The sequence below is a fragment of the Magnolia sinica genome, chromosome 17, assembly GCF_029962835.1.
Source record: "Magnolia sinica isolate HGM2019 chromosome 17, MsV1, whole genome shotgun sequence".
NCBI classification, from domain to species: Eukaryota; Viridiplantae; Streptophyta; class Magnoliopsida; order Magnoliales; family Magnoliaceae; genus Magnolia; species Magnolia sinica.
In genome coordinates, this window is record NC_080589.1 from 15,170,709 (window position 1) to 15,192,065 (window position 21,357).

The 21,357-nt window shown below is 40.8% G+C and overlaps 1 protein-coding gene across 3 annotated transcripts in view; it reads right to left on the minus strand.

Moving 5' to 3' along the window:
* LOC131230372 (cullin-1-like) overlaps nt 1-21,357 on the minus strand; it is a 39,127-nt gene that overhangs the window by 12,274 nt on the left and 5,496 nt on the right. For 2 of the 3 annotated variants that reach the window (XM_058226262.1, XM_058226264.1), the window contains exons 4-5: nt 17,575-17,693; nt 17,382-17,484 (exon numbers count right to left, since the gene is read on the minus strand). In XM_058226262.1, coding sequence (XP_058082245.1) covers nt 17,382-17,484; nt 17,575-17,693 — 222 coding nt within the window. Of the gene's footprint in view, nt 1-17,381; nt 17,485-17,574; nt 17,694-20,226; nt 20,587-21,357 lie in introns of those variants that run through there. The other variant, XM_058226263.1, reaches the window with a different exon arrangement.

Sequence of the window (21,357 nt, forward strand, 5' to 3'; positions counted from 1 at the left end):
CTAGACCATTCAAAATTATAAAACGAAACGGTCTCAATGCGTATGTGGTAGATCTTCCACCTTTTATGGGAATTAGTTCCACATTAAATATGGAGGATCTAGTTACATTTCAAAGGACCACTGATACATTGTCCAGCCTTTCACCGAACTAACCTGATTCCCCAGACCTTTCCATTGATCCATGGCCTCTTCCCAACCCATCTTCCTAACCTCTACCTCCCATGCCTACTATTTCCACACCCAGAGAGGAGATAGAAGATATTTTGGACCATCCGATAGTATCGACGTTGGACGGCAGGTTTGAAAAGTTCCTGGTCAAGTGGAAGTCACGCTCAGTTTCAGACAGTACGTGACTCACTGAGGAGGAGCTTTAGAGACTTGATCCTGACATTTTGGAGCGATTTAGGAGTTTTGTTTCGCTAGTAGAGAAACTTTCACAGTTGGGGAGAGTTGATGGGGACATCATGCACACACGCAGGCCCCCCACCCTACGCACGTACTCAAGGAGGAGGAAGGCCCCACTATCGATCGGGGTTGATGACGACATCTATGGAGGACTTCTTAGCTAGGAGGCTGTGCTATGGATCATTGGAGTGGACCTGATCATCATGTGGATCCCACTATTGGATCTCATGATCGGGGCCCACTACCTAGATGATCTAGGATTTTGAGTTTTAGTTATTATTACTATTAGAAACATCATGAACGGTTTTGAATGCGTTAATTAGTTGTTATTTTTGTTACTTTGTCTCTAAGTCTTATTGTGCGCACAAGGCGTGGCTTTTGGGGTTTAGGGTTTTTTAATAAATAGGCAACCCCATGTATGTTTTTTTTTGTCATTGAACCTCATGAATAAAATTCTGCATTTTTTCTTCTCTATCCCTCTGAGTTAAAGAAGCTAATTGGGTGCGAAACCCTCCCTTCCTTGAAGGGCTAACTACTGTGGTGCGAAGCCACAACTATCCCAAATCATCCCCATCTCTTCCACCCCACATCCACCATCTTCCACAGCCCTCCATTCTTCAGATTTATCCTTTTTTTGTGCCCAAGTTCTCCACTATAGCATATTTCCATATTCTGGCCCTTTAGAGGGAATGAAACTTCGGCAGAGCACCACGTACACACCGGAAGGCGGATCGTCGCGAAACTTGGTGTGAGAGTGGGCCTCCCCTGGCCGACCACACCCAAGGAGTCCGTTTCTAGTTTCATGGGCCCCACACATGTGCGGCCAGACAACCACGCATGTGCGTCTAGGTGAGTCTGCTGTCCACGCGCAGAATCCTTCTCTCTCCTCTCTCGCCTTAAATCCTAAACCCTAACCCTAGAAAATCCCAGATTCTAAGTATTTCCAACTTTTACAAACCCTAGGTTTTCCCCTATTTGAAACATGGTGAATCTCTTGGATTGGGGAACAGTCCTTTGTAGGATTGGATGAATCTACACTCCATTGGGTATTGTTTGGTTTATAATTCTACTTGATCTAGCCCTAAACGTGTGTAGGCTTGGATCCCCATAGATTCCCCTTGGTTGAATGTTTGAACGTATGTGGGACGTGATTTTTTTGTGATTGTTTATAAATTGGTATGATCTAAAGCTTGAAATCTTGTACCTCATATTTAATTTCATGTCTTGCATCAAATTTGGTATCAGAGCTTAGGGTTTTCATAGGGCAATGCATTACATGTTTAGGGTTTAGTCTATTCATGTCTATTTTGCATCAAGTCTCATCATATAGGGTTGTTTAGGACCCATCATTCACAACATGAACTGCTGAATTTTCTATTGTCACAAATTCCCTAATTTTCATGGCTGAATTTTCTGTTAACAAACTATTTGGGCAGTTATGTTGCTGGAATTTTAGTAGTGTTGTGTAGTTTTTCTCATATAGTTCTATTGGATCATTTAGTCCCATTTATACGCATATAGTTGCATTAGAGGGTCTTTGAGTGGTTGTATGACCACACGTACTGGTCGTGGTTTTGGTTTGCACCCCACGCTAAACATGGAGCAATTACAAGAGTCAATGGACAACATAACCCAACAGTTTGAGTCTTTAGGTAAGCGCTTGGAATAACATATTAACCAATGATTGGATCAGATCAATGTGCGCGTTACCCAACTAGAGACCTCCGCCCGGGCAAACCTCGTCATGGGGGAAGATGCCCAATCTCAGGTAGGTGGTTAGGAGGACCGACAAAGGAATGAGGGTGGCCAAAGGAATGGTCATGGGCGAGCACTCATGCACCCACACCGCGAGGGGCATCATGGTCATTATGACCTAGATGCGCAACTCCTCAAGGGAGTTAGAATAGAGGCCTCTACGTTTGATGGCCACTTGGACCCTAAAGCTTTTCTATATTGGTTGGTGGATATGGACTACTATTTTGAGTGGTATGACATGTTGGATGCTCATCGAGCCCGATTTGCCAAGATGAAGCTTGTGGGCCAAGCAAAGAGGTTTTGGGCTACTGTGGAGTGAAAGAAAGAAAAGCCGAGGGAGCCCCCGATAGTTTATTGGGGAGAAATGAAAGAAATTCTTAAGGAAAAGTACCTCTCTTTCTCTTATCACTTGAGGTTGGTTGAAGAATGGCAGTCTCTTCGACAAGGCGTGTGACTGAATACATTGAGAAGTTCGAAGAGTACTTGTCTCGATGTAAAGTTGAAGAGGATCTCGTACTCACTCTTTCTCGATTTAAGACAGGCATCCATTCTGACATTAGGAGAGAATTGCCGCCAAGGACAGAAACACTCTTGAACAAATATATCAAGTAGTGTTGGAGGTCGAGCAATACCTCAAAGCATCTGTGGGAAGGCGGTTTGAGTTTCGAGATTCTGGCGCTAAAGCCAACCCTTCTGGGGATAAACCTGGCACTGGATATCAGTACAAGCCTTCCAGTAGTTCTCAGTCTAGGCCCAAGGATGATAAGGGTAAAGAAGTTGTCGGATCTAGATCGCGCAGAAGCGATGCAACTAGGTGTTTTAGATTTCAGGGGTTTGGTCACTTTGCTCACCAGTGTGGCATGAAAGAGGGCACCAAGGTGTTCCTTATTGAGGGGCAAGTAGAAGTAGTGCCCCCAGAAAGTGACGGTGAGGAGGAAGAATATGAGCTAGCAGAAAACCCTAGCGATGAGGAAGAGGGATCACAAGAGACCGCGACCCTTGTAGTTGTGCGTTGCGCCTTTACATAAGCAAAGAATACCGACGATTGGCGTTGCAACACGATCTCCGATGCTTACACAAAATGTGGTGATAAGAGCTGCAGGATGATCGTGGATAGCGATAGTTGTATCAACGTAGCATCAACTGGCACTGTGAGCCGTCTGGGCTTGAAGCTTAAAGCTCATCCTCAGCCCCATAGAGTGTCTTGGGTTGATGAAACTTCCATTCCAGTCTCACACCGTTGTCTTGTTCCTATTCAGTTTGGATCATATAAAGACACACTTTGGTGTGATGTTGCTCCTATTTAGTTTGGGACATATAAACCTAGGAAGCCTATTGATCTTGTCCCTGTCCCTATCCCATAGGTCCTCAGAGTCTGCAGAGTCCCTTGCACATCACATTCATTCATTGCATCAAGAAATCAGGCAAAAGATCAATACTAGTAATGAACATTACAAAATTTCTGCAGACCAACATAAAAGATTCAAGGAATTCAATGTAGGGGACTCTTTGGTGGTCCGCATAAGGCCAGAGCGGTACTCTCAGGGAGCCGTTCGTAAATTACATGCGCGTAACGCTGGACCATTCAAAATTGTAAAATGAAACGGTCTCAACGTGTATGCGGTAGATCTTCCACCTTCCGTGGGAATTAGTTCTACATTCAATGTGGATGATCTAGTTACATTTCAAGGGACCACTGATACATTGTCCAACCTTTCATCGAACTAACCTGATTCCCCAGACATTTCCTTTGATCCATGGCCTCTTCCCGACCCATCTTCCCAGCCTCTACCTCCCATGCCTACCCTTCCCACACCCAGAGAGGAGATAGAGGATATTCTGGACCATGAGATAGTATCGACGTTGGACGGCGGGTTTGAAAAGTTCCTGGTCAAGTGGAAGTCACGCCCAGCTTTAGACAGTATGTGGCTCACTGAGGAGGAGCTTTAAAGACTTGATCCTGACATTTTGGAGCGCTTCAGGAGTTTTATTTCGCTAGTGGCGAAACTTTCAAAGCCGGGGAGAGTTGATGGGGACATCATGCGCATACGCACGCCCCCCACCCTACGCACGTACTCAAGGAGGAGGAAGGCCCCACTATCGATCTGGATCGAGGGCGACATCTATAGAGGACCTCTTAGCTAGGAGGCTGTGCTATGGATCAATGAAGTGGACTTGATCATCATGTGGATCCCACCATTGGATCTCATGATCGGGGCCCACTACCCTAGATGATATAGGATTTTGAGTTTTGGTTATTATTGCTATTAGAAACATCATGAACGGTTTTGATTACATTGATTAGTTGTTATTTTTGTTACTTCGTCTCTAAGTCTTATTGTGCGCACATGGCGCGACTTTTGGGGTTTAGGATTTTCTTATAAATAGGCAACCCCATGTAGGTTTTTTTTTTTCATTGAAGCTTATGAATAAAATTCTGCATTTTTTCTTCTTTATCCCTCTGAGTTGAAGAAGCTAATTGGGTGCGAAACCCTCCCTTCATCGAATGGCTAACTACCGTGGTGCGAAGCCACAACTATCCCAAATCATCCCCATTTCTTCCACCCCACATCCACCATCTTCCATAGCCCTCCCTTCTTCTGATTTATCCTTTTTTTGTACCCAAGTTCTCCACTACAGCAGATTTTCAAATTCTGGCCCTTCAAAGGGGCTGAAACTTTGGCGGAGCACCACGCACACACCGGAAGGCGGATCGTTGCGAAACTTGGTGTAAGACTAGGCCTCTCCTGGACGACCTCACCCAAGGAGTCTGTTTCCAGTTTCATGGGCCCCACACACGTGCGGCTAAACAGCCACGCACATGCATCCAGGTGGGCCTGCTGTTCACGTGCAGAATCCTTCTCAGGTTCTTCTCTCTCCTCTATTTCTCTCCTCTCTCGCCTTAAATCCCAAACCCTAACCTTAGAAAATCCCAGATTCTAAGTATTTTCAACTTTTGCAAGCCCTAAGTTTTCCCCTATTTGAAACATGGTGAATCTCTTGGATTGGGGAACAGTCCTTTGCAGGATTGAATCTACACTCCATTGGGTATTGTTTGGTTTATAATTCTACTTGATCCAGTCCTAAACGTGTGTAGGCTTGGACCCCCGTAGATTCCCCTTGGTTGAATGTTTGAACGTACGTGGGACATGATTTTTTTGTGATTGTTTAGAAATTGGTATGATCTAAATCTTGAAATCTTGTACCTCATATTTAATTTCACGTCCTGCATCATTTACTCTCTTTTTTCCCCCTATGTTTCCAATACTTTTTTTCAAGATATATTTGTGATACGAGCCCGTGCCATCCCATTGGGTCCGTTAGGGTCCAATACACCGCATATTGCATCCTTTTTGGGCCCAGCTGAATTCACATTCAACACAGCAACACACCCAAAAGAATTTGCCCTAGTTAGAAAGTTCGGTTTGTTAATGTTCCCATGCAAGACCCATTAACCACACACTTCGAGGTCCCAAGGATGACCATCTTTTGACTCTTGAACCATGCTCAAAACCAGCCTTCTCCAAAATTAGATTTCTTTGTATGTTATGCACATACAACATTTTTAAGCAGCAACTCTTGGCTAGATGAAAGAAATAATTTCACATTTCCAGCTCCAAGGACCACACAAGAAGATTGTTACCCATGAACAATATTATTATTATTATTAATGTGATAAGCTCTATAATTAATTAGGTGTTTCTTGTCCATAGTGACATGGCAAGTCCTTTTATATTCAACCCAACTCCTAATTTTGGTCATGAAGGCCTCATCAATGTGAATAGCAGATTCATTCTCTTGTGGTGCTGTTGCAGCTTCCTCAAAAATGCATCCACAACGAGTGTCTTGGTCATATCACTAGCCATTAAATTACCCTTGACTATGATCAAAGCATTTTCCAAAATTTCTTTTGAAGTTTCTTTTCATGCTATGGAATTTGGAACATCTTCATCTTCTCCTTCTAACTATGCATTTGATTTACAACATGAACTTGACTTCTAGATTCAGTGTTCATTTGTTTCTTAACTTGCTATTCAACTATTAAATAATTGAAGAGGTTTTCAACTGAGTAAAATTCAACGTGTTGAAGAGAGATCTTTGTGATGGTCCGAAAAGAAGCAAGACTGGATACGATAGTGAGAATGTGTTTCTTCATGGATAGATCTTCTCCAGCAGCAACAACTCAAGTAAAGATGGATTGAAATGCTTCAAATTTCCCAAAAACTGACTTATCCTCACCCATCTTGAATGAAAAGAAAGAGAACAAGAAGTGAGTCCACTGACAGTTTGATATTATTGACATGCCTTTTCTCAAATCTTCTCCATAATGTTTTATTATAGGCAGTTTCTGCCATAAATCTATGGGGCATATGCCTTATCTCGGTTCTTCTCTATTATTATTTTTTCTTATAAGCAGCTTCTGCCATAAATCTATTGGAGATATCTTTGTTGGATATATAAGAAACAAATGATCTAACATTGCATTCAGGATAGTTTCCCAACAAAGACAGTTGTCCTTCTCCCACTTCTTGTATTTCCTTCTCTCACTGGCCACACTATTCACAGTTGATTCCACCAATGGACTAGTATGTAGAACAACTCAATTGATATCAGCAGAAACTTCACCTTCTGTTGCCAAATCAGAAAGTTGAGGGTAGTTTAGTTGATCCAATTTTACATGTTATTTAACTAGTTTTTTTTTTTTTTTCTTTGAAAGATTACATGTTATCTAATCAGTTCATCTATAGTTTCACAAAGCATGACACAATGCAGTAACAGATTTAGGTGCAAGAGTTGGGAAGCGTCTATTTCAAAATATAAGCAAGTATAAATAGAAAGGCTGTAGCATTTAGAAGAAAATAAATCAATCGGAAGTGGGATTAGGAGCACGATTCCAAGTTGGAGTGGCATCTAGTTAGAAGGAACGTGCGGTTGATCTCTTCTCTATATATTCAACAATCAAAAGGTTCGAATCATAGATTTAATTTATAATGCTTTGTTGGACGTAGGCCGGTGGGGCCCACTGGTGAGCAATCACTAGTGGGTGGGTCCCACATATTTAGGCATCTTCCGGCCTTTCTCCTTTTCTGTTATATTTCAAATTCAAAATTGAATTTGATTTATGATAGGAGATAGGGATAAGACCGGATGATATGGTCTCATCCAAACTCCCTTCCTTTCCTATAAAAAGGCATGCGCTCTCTCTCGCATAAAGTGATATACAAAATACTGAGAGTATACGGAGAGAGAAACTTTGTGCACGAGAGTCTGTCCATCTTAGCTTGTCCTTGGGACGATCTGATCCATAGATCGCAATCCGGGACCACTATATACCGTAGGATCAGAGGTGTGAATAGTTCCATCTGCTCCAGTAGTAGATAGGCGGGCCGTTGGAGCACCGTTCTTCTGCTTTGTAAAGGTTCCAAACATCGTGTAGACCGTCAGATCTTGAGGGCTCACCTTCCGCGCTTCCTTCAAGTGGTATCAAAGCATATTTAACGGCGGATCTCCGATTAAATTCATCTAAAAAGGTAAGTAACCCATTTTTTTTGGATTGGAATCCATGTGTATGGTGGATTAGATTTGAATTTTGTATACACGTATGCCATGTTCAAGTGAACCCGACAATGATGGACCAAGGTGATCATGTAGACCTTTATGATTCCATACACCTTGTGTACACGTATGGAGTACTACATGTGGACCATTCCATAAACAAATAACATGGTATACATGAAATGCTTGTGACATATCTCCACTTAAATACGTGTAAACATAAGTACTTGAGTGATGTGCACGTGTACACATAAGACCCATGTGTACACGTGTTCACACATCGGTCCCATGATTACACGAAATGGATATTGTTGGATGATGTATACATGTGTTGGCAGCTGTACATGCACATAAATTGGCTGCTGGATATATGCACATGAGTTGGCAACTGTATACATGTGTTGGTGTTGGCAGCTGTACATGAACACGAATTGTACATGCACACATGTATGGCTATACACGTGTTATATATGGCTGATGTACAAGTGGGCCCATGTGTCATATATGACTATCGTATAGGCTGATGTGCTTATCCATGTTGTATTGAACTACACCACTGCTGTTGCATTGAACTACACAACTGTTGTTATGCTTATCCATGTTGTATTGAACTACACCACTGCTGTTGTGCTTATCCATTTGTATTGAACTACACCACTGCTGTATACATGTGTTGGCAGTATCCATTTGTATTGCAGTGATGTACAATGACATAAGGTGTATCCAAACCGTCCATCATGACCAATGGATAAAATGGTATAAGTTGTATCAAAACGGTCATAAGATACACATGTTATTCTATATACGTGTTGTTTTGTACAGACGATACACATGTTGGCTGTACATGCAATAGTACATGCAATAGCTAATCTGTACACACGGTACACATGTTGGATGTACATGCAATAGCTAATCTGTACACGTGTTAGCTAATGTGGGCATACATGTGTTAGCTACTGTACATGTGTTAGCTACTGTACACGTACTATACACCAGCTAATGTGGGCATACATGTGTCATAGCTTCTGCTATACACATGTGTACACGTGTTGGCTGATGAGCACACGTGTTGGCTAATGTACACACGTGTGTTATAAATAGCTAAAGTACACGTGTTGTACACATGTTGGCTATCTGTACACATGTGTACAAATCAGCCACAAATGTTGGTTAAACACATATTGTTATCTACAACATATCAGCCACACATGTGCGTACCACTCATTGGCAATCCGTATTGTACTATAACACATGTAGTAATATACATCAGTCGCACATGTAGATCTGATCCGTGTACAACACAGATCTCTTCACTATGTATTTGTTGAATCCAAACCATCCATCCATCTAATGAGCTTGGATTTATACTGGAGAAATACAATAAGCACTTAGTCAATGTACTAGTGTATACGTGTTGGCGGATGTGCGCTGATGTAAAGGTGCAACAACTATGTTTTTAGTTTTACTAATTTCACATGTGTAGATCTGTTGAAGGATGAAAGACTCATATCAAAAATATAGTTTCCTTTATAATATCATCTTCACTGTTGATCTATTGCTCATTAGTGAACGAAACGATCATCAACCATGATGATCAATGTTGATGAAAGGATCCATCATCAACAATGATCATTATCGGTAATGATCGGATCCATCACTAATAGTCATGATCACAGGTGAAGAAAGAACTCTCCTGATATCTTAGCACTTCATTTTTCTTTCTTTCTGATGATGTTTATATATGAGAAAATATTTGGCTTGATGTGTTTAGATCTAAGCCCCCTTATTTTTCATTGGAAAATATAGAAAAACTTAGTACTTAAATACTCCCTATACTCAAATAAAGGTTGTGCATAACCTGAGTGGGAGTTTATTCTCCTACACCAAATGATGCATGCAACCATGTAATGGAAGGTTGCACGTTATATAAATTTATTCTTATAAAAACATTAAATCTCATCTTAATTAGAGAACTTGATTGTTCTACACCGCCCATTCGGGTATGTGGACTTTCGGATCTCATTAAGATGTGTTAACTGCTTTTATACTTTGAAATTTTATATAATACGTAGAAATGCTGATGATTAGTGTCAATACCTTAGATCATAGTTAAGTAGTGATACTCATGCAATGTAGAGATGGCCACCAAAGCGTTAATCGCTGAACAACTAAAAGGACAACATTTCGACGGCAACAACTACGAAGACTGGTCCCGCGCAGTGCAATGCCTTCTAAACGAGGACGACATATCTCACACACTTGATGTAGTTCAAGAGGAACCCATCCTGGTTGAAAACGAAAATTTACAAGAACATAGGGTTGCGATGACTCGCTATAATAAGTGGCGAAAACAAAATCGTTCAGCCCGTAATGTTCTTCTTAGCACTATGCACAAAGAACTCATACCTACGTATGAAGTGCATGAAACCGCTAAGGGAATCTGGGAAGCACTGACAGATGCCTATGCGCAGAAGTCAGATGCGAGAGTTAGGGCAATGGAATTGGAATTCCAGGAGTACAGGATGCCTGTCGGCTGTCCCATCAAAGATCATATTCGTAAGATGGAGCAAATGATAGGTACCCTTAGGAATGTTGGGTGCAAATTGACTGAAAATCAGAAGATTATAGCCATGCACCGTTCCTTGCCTGAATCTTGGGCCCAAATCAAAAGAATTATGAACCATACTGATTCTATCACAACGTTCAGAGACTTTTGTGGCCACTTGGTACGTGAGGTTGAAATGAATGCAATTCAGCCAGGTTCGGCCAAGGTCTTTGTAGCAGAGACCCATAAGCGAAAAGCTAACAATAAACGATTCAAAGCTCGCAAGAAGGCGAAGAAGAATAATCAAGAACAGAAGACCACAACACCTCCTCCAAATCTCAAGAAGGGGAATGGAAAGAAGAAGCAGAAAAAGACAAATGTAATCTGCTTTGTCTGTGGAAATTCCGGCCATTATGCTCGGCAGTGTGCCCACAAAAAGATGGTAATTTCTCAGCCACAAGATACTTTGTATGTAGGCGTTTGTTCTGAAATCCTTTCCGTTGATATTATATCAAACGAGTGGATTTTGGATTCAGGCGCAACAAAGTACGTGACACAGTCGTCGAGGACTCAAGGAATTCCAGCCTGTAGCCAAAGGAAGTTACAAGCTGTACATGGGCAATAACGCTGTTGAAGACGTACTAGGGATTGGCGTTCTCCATCTCCGTACGCGCATAGGGCAAACAATAATCCTTCGTGATACTCTTTTTGCACCGGGGATGCGTCGGAATTTAATTTCTGTTTATAGGTTATTATTTGATGGTTTTGATATTCGATTTTCTGGGACTAGAGTTTCTTTGAGACTGAATAACCTCATCTTTGCATGGGGAAATTTAATTTCAGATTTATTTATTCTAGACGTAGATTGTGATAATGCCCATATTGCTTTATCTGCTATGTCGAATAAAAATGTAGTATCTGAATCTCAAAAATGGCACGCGAGGTTAGGTCACATCGGAAAGAATCGTATGACAAGACTAGTACGTTCTGGTCTGTTAGACTCCTTATCTAAAGTTGATTTGCCATTTTTTGAACATTGTATGTCCGGGAAGACATCGAAGAAACCATTTCCCAAAGCGGCTAGGTCTAAGGGCACACTTGAGATAATCCATTCAGATATCTGTGGACCATTTAATGTACATGCCAGAAACAGATGTCAATACTTTGTCACTTTCATTGACGATTACTCGCGCTATGGATATGTGTATCTCATCTCACACAAATCTGAGGCTTTTGATTGTTTTCTTAAATATAAAGCTGAGGTGGAAAATCAGCTTGAGAAAAAGATTAAAACCCTTCGATCTGATAGAGGTGGCGAGTATACATCTGAAACGTTTAAATCATATTGTGAAAACGTTGGAATTGTTCGGCAGTACACAATGGCTTACACTCCACAACAAAACGGTGTTGCAGAAAGAAGGAATAGGACACTATTGGACATGGTTAGATCGATGATGGCACAAGCCAATCTCTCTACCACATTTTGGGGAGACGCACTGTTAACAGCCGTCTACGTCCTTAATAGAGTCCCATCCAAAACCATTCCTAAGACTCCATATGAGATGTGGTCTGGGAGGACTCCTTCTTTAGCCCACCTACGCCCTTGGGGATCTTTGGGATATGTTTTGCTACCTACTCAACATAGAGGTAAACTTGATAGTAAAACCATTGAATGCGTGTTCATTAGGTACCTTATGCATTCAAAGGGATACGTTCTAGTTTATGAGGACCATGGACGATGGATTGAGATAGAATCCCGAGACGTGACCTTCGTTGAAGATAGATACCCAAGCCGAATGAAGCAAAATGTTCCAATAGAATTTTTTGAAATACCCAATGCATCTCAGGAGAGTAGGAGTTCTGCTCCTCAAGATGAAGATGCTCCTATAGTTCACCAGGACAGTGGGAGGACATCTCAGCAGGCTCCTGAGTTACGTCGAAGCGAAAGAGGATTGATTCCCCAAAGATACTTCGATATTGAGGGGCAAACATTATCTTACGTTGCGGTTGATAGTGATGAACCTGATTCGTATCAGGATGTATTATTATCTTCTAACTCGGCCGATTGGGTTAATGCTATAGACGAAGAGATCGCTTCCATGGAGAAGAATAAAGTCTGGGAACTTGTTGATCTGCCTTCCAATCACAAAGCGATAGGTAATAAATAGGTACTTAAGATCAAAAGAAAGGCAGATGGTACAGTGGACAAGTATAAAGCATGATTAATTGCTAAAGGTTTTACACAGCAAGATGGCATTGATTACGAGGAGACCTTTTCACCTGTTGCAAAGTTCTCCTCAATGATCTTGTCCATTGTCACAAGTTTAAACTTAGAGTTATATCAGATGGATGTAAAGACCGCATTCTTAAATGGTGACTTGGATGAAGAGATATACATGCAACAGCCCATGGGTTATGTGGACAAAAAGCATCCAAAGAAAGTCTGCAAGTTGTTAAAATCTATCTATGGGCTGAAGCAATCTTCAAGACAGTGGTACATGAGGTTCCACTTGGCCATCACCACTTTTGGATTCACGATGAGTGAAGAAGATCATTGTGTATACATAAAACGGTCTGGAAGATCTTTTCTGATACTATCTCTATATGTAGACGATATCCTGTTAGTTGGTAATGACATGCAATTGTTAATATTGACTAAAGATTGGCTATTCTCGAACTTTGAGATGAAAGACCTCGGTGAAGCCAACTTTATTCTTGGGGTAAAAATCATCAGGGATCGCCCTAAGAAATTTTTAGGCTTATCTCAAGCAACCTATATACAAAAGATCTTAAAGCGGTTCAGGATGGAAAATTCAAAAGCTGTTGAAACCCCTATGGATAAAGCTACCAAGCTAGACAAGAAATCGTGTCCTCAGACTGAAGCCGAGAAATTGGCTATGTCCTCAGTACCTTATGCAAGTGCAGTAGGGAGCTTAATGTATGCTATGCTTTGCACCAGACCGGATATTAGCTATGCAGTTGGCATAGTCAGCCGTTATCAGAGTAACCCGGGACAGTCTCATTGGCAAGCCGTCAAACGTATATTCCGCTATCTTAGAGGAACAAAAGACCTAATGTTGTGTTATGAAGGCACAAGCCTCGAGCTCAAAGGATATTCAGATGCTGCTTGGGGTAATGACGCCGACGAGGGAAAGTCTACTTCAGGATATGTATTCTTACTCGGAGGAGGAGCTATCTCATGGTCGAGTAAGAAACAGACATCCACAGCTCTTTCATCTATGGAGGCCGAGTACATTGCATGTTGTGCTGCAGTTCAGGAGTGTGTATGGGTTCGCAGATTTCTATTGAGTCTGGGTGTTGTACCGAGTGTTCGTCAGCCTATATCGCTGAAGATAGACAATACTTCTGCCATTGACTTGGCTAAGGACCCTAAACACCACCAGAAATCTAAGCACATTGAGATCAAGTATCATTACGTCCGTGATCAAGTGAGAGATAAGAAGGTCGCCCTCAGCTACATTCCTACTAAGGAGATGATGGCTGATCCCATGACGAAACCTATAGCTAGAGATCTATTTCAGGTTCACGTCAAGCAGATGGGATTGAGGAAAGCTTGACTGATGTACTTGTTTTGTAGTACCTTTGATCTTTCATTAATGAATATTATATTCCTTTTTATTCAGTATTGAACACTAATATAACTAGGTATGATGATCATCAGCATTTACCATGAAATCATGTAGGATTTCTATTTTTTGTCGGCAGGCCGGTCACCCACTCGCACGGGTTGACCAACCTTGAATGTACAAGAGAGGTACATTTGGGGCTATGTTTATACATTGAGGTATGAACTTCCCTTTATTGTGAATAATAAAGGATGAGGATATGAGTGAGTCGTATCCGCCTACAATCTTATAAAGATTGAAGATGAGACTGATAAAGTCGAATAACATAATCGCACCATTCCGTTACATGCGATCAATGTTATGGCCTGAAATTAAAGCCAGGTTATGAGGTTATGAGATGAGTCGTACCTTATGTAGAATGACCTGCGTATTGTAGACCCGACATTCACCTAGTATTGTCTACTTTACGACGTGGATTGTAGCCACGTGCTGGGACCTATTACCTACAGATTGCTTTGATTCGATCTAATCATTGCAACGTGCGAGTAGCCAATCCTGTAGGTGACTCTTTGTGTCCTTAGCTACCCTCCTCTTGTGTATATGAGGATGAGATTGAGTGTTGCTACTTTAGTGTACTATGACGAAAGGTCCTTGATTGGCCAGACTCAGTTACGCTAGGAAAGCAGCTTGATTAATTCCAAATTACACATCTGCGTGGGGAAGATCCCGTGACAGCTACACCAAGTTTCTAGAACTATAAATACGCACTTGAAGACTTATCCGCCGGCAGTATCGAGTTGTTTTTATTAGACTTTTGCAAACAGTATTTTTCTTAAAAAGCATATATATAAGTATTGCTTTGAATTGGTTTTATTCGAAGTTTGTGAAAAATCAAGTTTTCATAATAACTCGATAAGTTGGATAAGTGCGTATGTTGGCCGAGTACTCCAGGTCGGGAGTTAACTCCATCCGGTGTGGTCATGCGGACTAGGACAGGCATTGCAAAGCTTGGGTTATTGAGTACTAGTCAGGTGATCACTTAGTACTTAAGTAACTGTGAGAAGATTATGGTGATCCAGCTGGTCCCACGCCTCTGATTCTTTTGATCGCGATGTTTGATCTTTGATTGTTATTAGGCGAGTTAAATGGACAAATTTATGTGCCTATCCCACAATGTGATTGAGTGGGAGATGTTGGACGTAGGCCGGTGGGGCCCACTGGTGAGCAATCACTAGTGGGTGGGTCCCACATATTTAGGCATCTTCCGGCCTTTCTCCTTTTCTGTTATATTTCAAATTCAAAATTGAATTTGATTTATGATAGGAGATAAGGATAAGACCGGATGATATGGTCTCATCCAAACTCCCTTCCTTTCCTATAAAAAGGCATGCGTTCTCTCTCGCATAAAGTGATATACAAAATACTGAGAGTATACGGAGAGAGAAACTTTGTACACGAGAGTCTGTCCATCTTAGCTTGTCCTTGGGACGATCTGATCCATAGATCGCAATCCGGGACCACTATATACCGTAGGATCAGAGGTGTGAATAGTTCCATCTGCTCCAGTAGTAGATAGGCGGGCCGTTGGAGCACCGTTCTTCTGCTTTGTAAAGGTTCCAAACATCGTGTAGACTGGCAGATCTTGAGGGCTCACCTTCCGCGCTTCCTTCATGCTTTGCTAAGGGTATTGTTCTCATGGCATTAGGTCAATACATGCGACTATCAAATAGAACTATAGAGGTGCATCTCCGCTTCATCCACCCTACTCTATTGGAAACATCCTTGTTGATCCTCATCAATCTCTAATTTTGGGTGATAACGCTAAAACATTGGAACAAGTCACTTAGGGCCCGTTTGGATTCATAGATAGCATAGGAAAGGAAATAGTGTTTCTTGGAAACCTCATTTCCAGCAAAAAAGGAAAAAACTGTTTTCCTTGTTTGTTTTTCAACAATATTTTCATAGATATTTAGATCTACTTTCAAATTTGTTTTTTGGCAAAACAAAAAATTTTCTCAAGAAAAAATTCTAGGTAGTCACTAGCTTGTGCCGGATTAGCACATGTGGCTTATGTGGCCACTTGAAGGTGAATTGCCGTACACGTGGTGCATGTGAGGTGCTTGAAGATATATATGGTGACATGTGGCACAAGACACGCATTGGCACATGTGAAATGTGGGCACTTGAAACTAGATGGAAGCACTCGTGCACATTGGTAGAATTGGCACATGGCATATTTGGAGAATTTGAAGATGGACGATGGCCAATATCACATTGGTGCATTTGGAGTGCTTTGAACAGCGCAAGAGAAGAATGGTGGTACATGTGGTACATTAACAGTGGGGGACAAAAGAAGATGGATGGTGTCACATGTGGGACGCTTTACACGTGGGGGGTGCGAGAGAAGGCGCATTGTAACACATGTGGCATAGTGGCATGTGAGGGGCATAATAAAAGATGAACAGTGGTAACAGAGGCACGTGTGGGGCATAACAGAAAATGAACAATGATTCATTTGGCACATGTGACACATGGCACATGTGAGGCAATTGAAGATGGGTGGTGACACATTTGGGCTTAACCCTTGAGAAACCCATTTTCCTTCCATAATGGGAAATTGCCTTTCTTAGGGAAGGAGGTGGGAAAATTATTAGTTTTTATTTTCCAACAAAGAAAGTGGAAAAGGAGTTTGCCACAAATTCCCACAAAGAAAGGCGTGACAGACAACGGAAAGTGAGTTTTATGGAAAACAATGTTACCTTTCCTCTCCTTCCATGAATCCAAACAGGTCCTTAGAGGAATGTCCTAGTAACCAAAGCTTCACATTTATGACCATTTCTACCAAAGTTGCATCGCAGATACTAGATCCCTTTTAAGGAATCCCCTAGTCATCAATTTTAGCTAAAGCCTCACATTAATGACCATTCCTACTAAAGTTGCATTCCAGGCACTCTACTAAAATTTGAAGCTCCAGATTCCAGAAATGTTGATCATTATCCTGCTTTAGCCCTTTCCTCTCCCTGATCCTGCACAGTTACTTCTCTTGGGACCTATACTCCATGCATGCGCATATAGACAAAAAAACAAGAAGATGGATCGTTTTTCTTGTGATTTTTGTGATGCCAATCCCTACCGAAGCAATTAAGCAAGTGCGTATGGTGGATGCATGCAAATACATTAAGTGAACTGACAGAAAACACATACATGCAAAACGGCCAAACGGGCATTTCCTTTTAAGGTCCAAGATATTACATGGGTTGTCAATATCAGGTCAAATTACATGGATTTTAAAACAAGGTATGAGACAAATAGAATCCAAGTAATCAAGAGTGAAATTTATTTAAAGAAACACACCCAATTGATGTGAAGCAATCGTTGCCATGTCCATACATGCACAATTCATCCTTCCACATGCAACAATGACTTTAGGTAAATCATAGACATAATGAAACTAGTATGATCTGCAGTCCTAAGATACTGAAAACACATTATTACAAGTGGATGCACAAGTGGAATTTGAAATTTTATCTTACCGTACAAGTGATGCACTCTTCCATAAATCCCTTACACTTATCAAAAACAATCTGACTTTCACCGTAAGTGCCGGGCATCTTTGTGCACAATGTAAAAACGGATCTGCGAAATGAGTGAAGGATTAATGACATAGGCATTAAAAAAACTCAAACCAAGAACAAAAACTCTCTCTGTTTTGGCAATAGAGGATACCCGTAAAACCTCGTATACTCTTCGCCAGTAAATTTCATCTCAATGTTTCCCGCCATAATTTCCTTTGCCTTTGTAAAGATCTCTTCGATGGTATCCCATCGATCCATGGTCATTGCCATCTTTATAAGAATTAATGTAGGAAATTACAATCTCGCTTGTACAAAGAACCAATAATAATAATAATATATGAACAAGTAATGAAGAGTAAGAACCAAACAAGAAGCAGTGAGTACAAAGTAGTCGAAGTGGCGAAGTTGATCAGAAGTAAATGGATAAACACAGAGCTCTTTCCCAATCCATCATGATCAAACGATCTTGGTTTTTCCATGCAGTACCAGGGCATGTACAGCATGGTTCGTAATTGCCCATCTAGTAGACCCCACCATGGATGGCATCCACCATGCATAAATTACATCATCCAGTGATGATAACCATCCAACTCACGTGCCTTTTCCCCATTGAGACCCATAGCTATTTACCACTCGTTTGAAAGCAGCTGATTAGGTCAGGCCTGTCAGGTTTCCACATCTGACTAGGGAGTCAATGTGATAAGCCTAGACTCAACCAGGGTCCGGTCAACCAATACCCATCCGCAAATTTTGGAAAGGCCTGAGCCCAACCCAAGAACATTATGGGCTTCAGTTTCAAAGCCCAAACCAAATACACCAAAATTTATTAATGCCCGGCCCATACCATTGTTCTCAAATCTTAGTTCTCACTAGCAGAAAACCATAATTTTGCTACGTGAGTGTGATTTTCAGTCTACACACCACTAACAATGTGCCGCTCAAAGGGGTAGGCAGGTGAGGCAATTGCCTAAGACCCCCTAATTATGAAAGCCTATATTATAGCAAAATTAAAATTAAGAAGAAGAAAAAAAGCCTAAATTTTTTGAAATAAAACTTATTGAAAGACCTACAAAATAGGAACATCTAAAAATTAGTTTACAAATTTGAAATTGAAAATAAAAAACAAATCCTAGAAACTAGCACTATCAATAATAACAGTCTAACTCTATCGTCTCTTTTCAAAATAATAGCATCATTCCCAATAAATTCTTCTCCTAAAACCTAAGACCACAACTACCTACTTTATTGCTAATTAAGTTCTTAAAAAATTAAATTCTAACGTCAATTTTCTAAATTAAATTCTAACTTCATTTTTCTCAAAAAAGCCTCATTTTTATGACTTGCCTAAGGCCCCCAAAAATGTTGAGCCGCCCCTGCAATGTCGCACATAGTTCAAACTCTTGGATTTATCATTTAATATGTCAGGTATATCTTGCACAATTCACAATTCAGTGAGTTGTGGGAAACACTTTTTTTTGAAAGGCGGGAAACATACATAATGGCTAACTTGCTTTTAAAATGTAGTTTAAAAAAAAAAAAAAACCCATTTTCTTGATATTTCTAAAATATTTCCTTTTTCCCTAAACTCTTAAAAGCCTGCTTGTTCGGATAGTGGGAAAAGAATAGTTAATGATTATCCAATGATAGATTCACATTGATTCTATTTTTGGGTGTCTTATTTAGATAACAAGTGGAAATCTCATATTCCTCTCATAATGGTCACCTTGTATCTTGTGTTTGAAAAAATGGCTATAGAAAGGCTAATGATTGCCATGTGGAATCCACTATTAGAATTTCCTATCCAAACAACAGAAAGTGTCCAAATAATGGAAAACCTTTTTCTTTTCTTTCCTTTTCCCAGTGAACACATGAAAGATATGCAAAAACCAACTAAGATCACAAACAAAACCTTTAGTTTATTGCTATGTTGAGCAAATAACAGACAATTGGGCTTTGCTAAGAAAGCCCAACCATGGCCACAAATTTACTCCCAAAGTTGGGCCCCAACCCACCAATGGGCTGCAAAGCTAAACCCAAGCCCAGTACAACATGGGGTGGGCCTTAAAAGGCCATTGGGCTAAGCTACCCACAAGTGAAGTTGGCCTGACTTTTAGGCCCAGTCATCATGGGCCTAAGTTTTAGTGCTAAGTAACACAGGCTGGGCTGGGCCAAACTTCATGCCGCCCAATCCCAGCCAGAAATCTTCTAGGCTAGCCCAAGCCCATCTCATGTCCAAAAAAAATAAAAAAGATCCTGGACCTGACCAAGCCTAGCCCATGACCATTGGCAGATGCCAATGTATATGATAAAAATGGAGACATTAAAACTAAAATGGGAATCTCAAGTTATTTTAGTCCAAGATCAATGAAAAAAATTGTAATTCAATTCAATCATGCATCATGTATAGAAATACAATCTAGAAATAAATCAGAACCATCGAAGAAAGTCAAGATTCTTCAGGGCATCGCTAGGAAACATTCAAGATTGACTTACACACACCCTTTTGATAGATTGAACCTTTCTTTATGCATTTTGGCAGCAAAAGTAGTACAAACCGGTACTATTGTATTGCCAAAAGTAGGAAAAAGGGTGCATACACTGAAAGGAGTGGGTGACAAGATTGCTTTCCGCTAAAACACAAAAACCCCAATTTCCTGATTTTCTTTTAGTGAAGAAGGATGCCAAAAACGAGAAAATATATTACAGAAAAGCCCATTGGATTCATCAATATGACAATGTGTTTTGAATCTAGTAAAAAATAACTGAAATATGAGATGGAAGAGGGCATTTTGGTAATCTTTACCTTGGGTTTTAAGCAAATCGCTGTGTTTTTCTTTCTCCTTTCGCTCTTTTTTCTCACTTGTTATTGCATGCAACGAAATGAGAAGCGTACATATCTTTGATATTTATAAGAGAAATTTACCACTGTGGACCCCACATTTTATCCAACGGTTTTTATGAGGCAAACGAAACTTAACTTACCAACTTAGACTTTCACGTGCGGACAGCCATTTTTAGGACGAAAATACCCCCCTTTTTCACTGCTGTTGCTTTTCCTCACCCTTAACGGAAAACCACGTGCGGTTTTTCAACACACATCCCTTCATTCCATTGCAATGAAAAACCGACGCACGACCGTTTTTCTTATCATTTTCCTTACTAAAATTTGAACTTTATCATCTACATATTATCATTCTACATTTGACATTTTCCATCTTGGTGAGGGTTACGTGGAATCCTCCAAACTGGTTGCATCTCCAATCTTCGAAAGGTTCAAATTAATCCCTCACTCGAAAGCACCCTTCCTCAACTTGCATTGAGCGAGGCTACGGTTGCTGGAGGTACAGATATTAAAAAAAACCCTAGTGTGGTTTATAGATACTTTCCTTTGTAGTATTGGACGACGATTAACTGACTACCTGTGGAAATTTAGCTAGTAATTCACCGAGGGTGCTTGGTCAAACTTAGCCATTGCACGCTTGAATTTGAAGAACTCACGGAAATTGAGACGAGCCCAAGTCGACGATAATTGATCTGACTACTCGTCGAATTTCATGTGAAGTTCGGTGAATTTCATGTCAGGCTCTTAAAATTTCATTTGTTAGGCTTAGTCAATTTTATGCGTTGATTGTTCAATTCCATTTGAAGCTCACTCAATTTCATTTTAGGGCTCACTCAATTTCATGTTAGGGTCGCTCAATTTAATGTTTGCCCAGCTCAATTTCACGCTAGGCTCGCTCAATTCAATGTTTGCCCAACTCAATTTCATGCTAGGCTCGCTCAATTCAATGTTTGCCCAGCTCAATTTCATGCTAGGCTCGCTCAATTCAATGTTTGCCCAACTCAATTTCATGTTAAGCTCGCTCAATTCAATGTTTGCCCAACTCAATTTCATGCTAAGCTCGCTCAACTTAATGTTTGCTTCGATGAATTT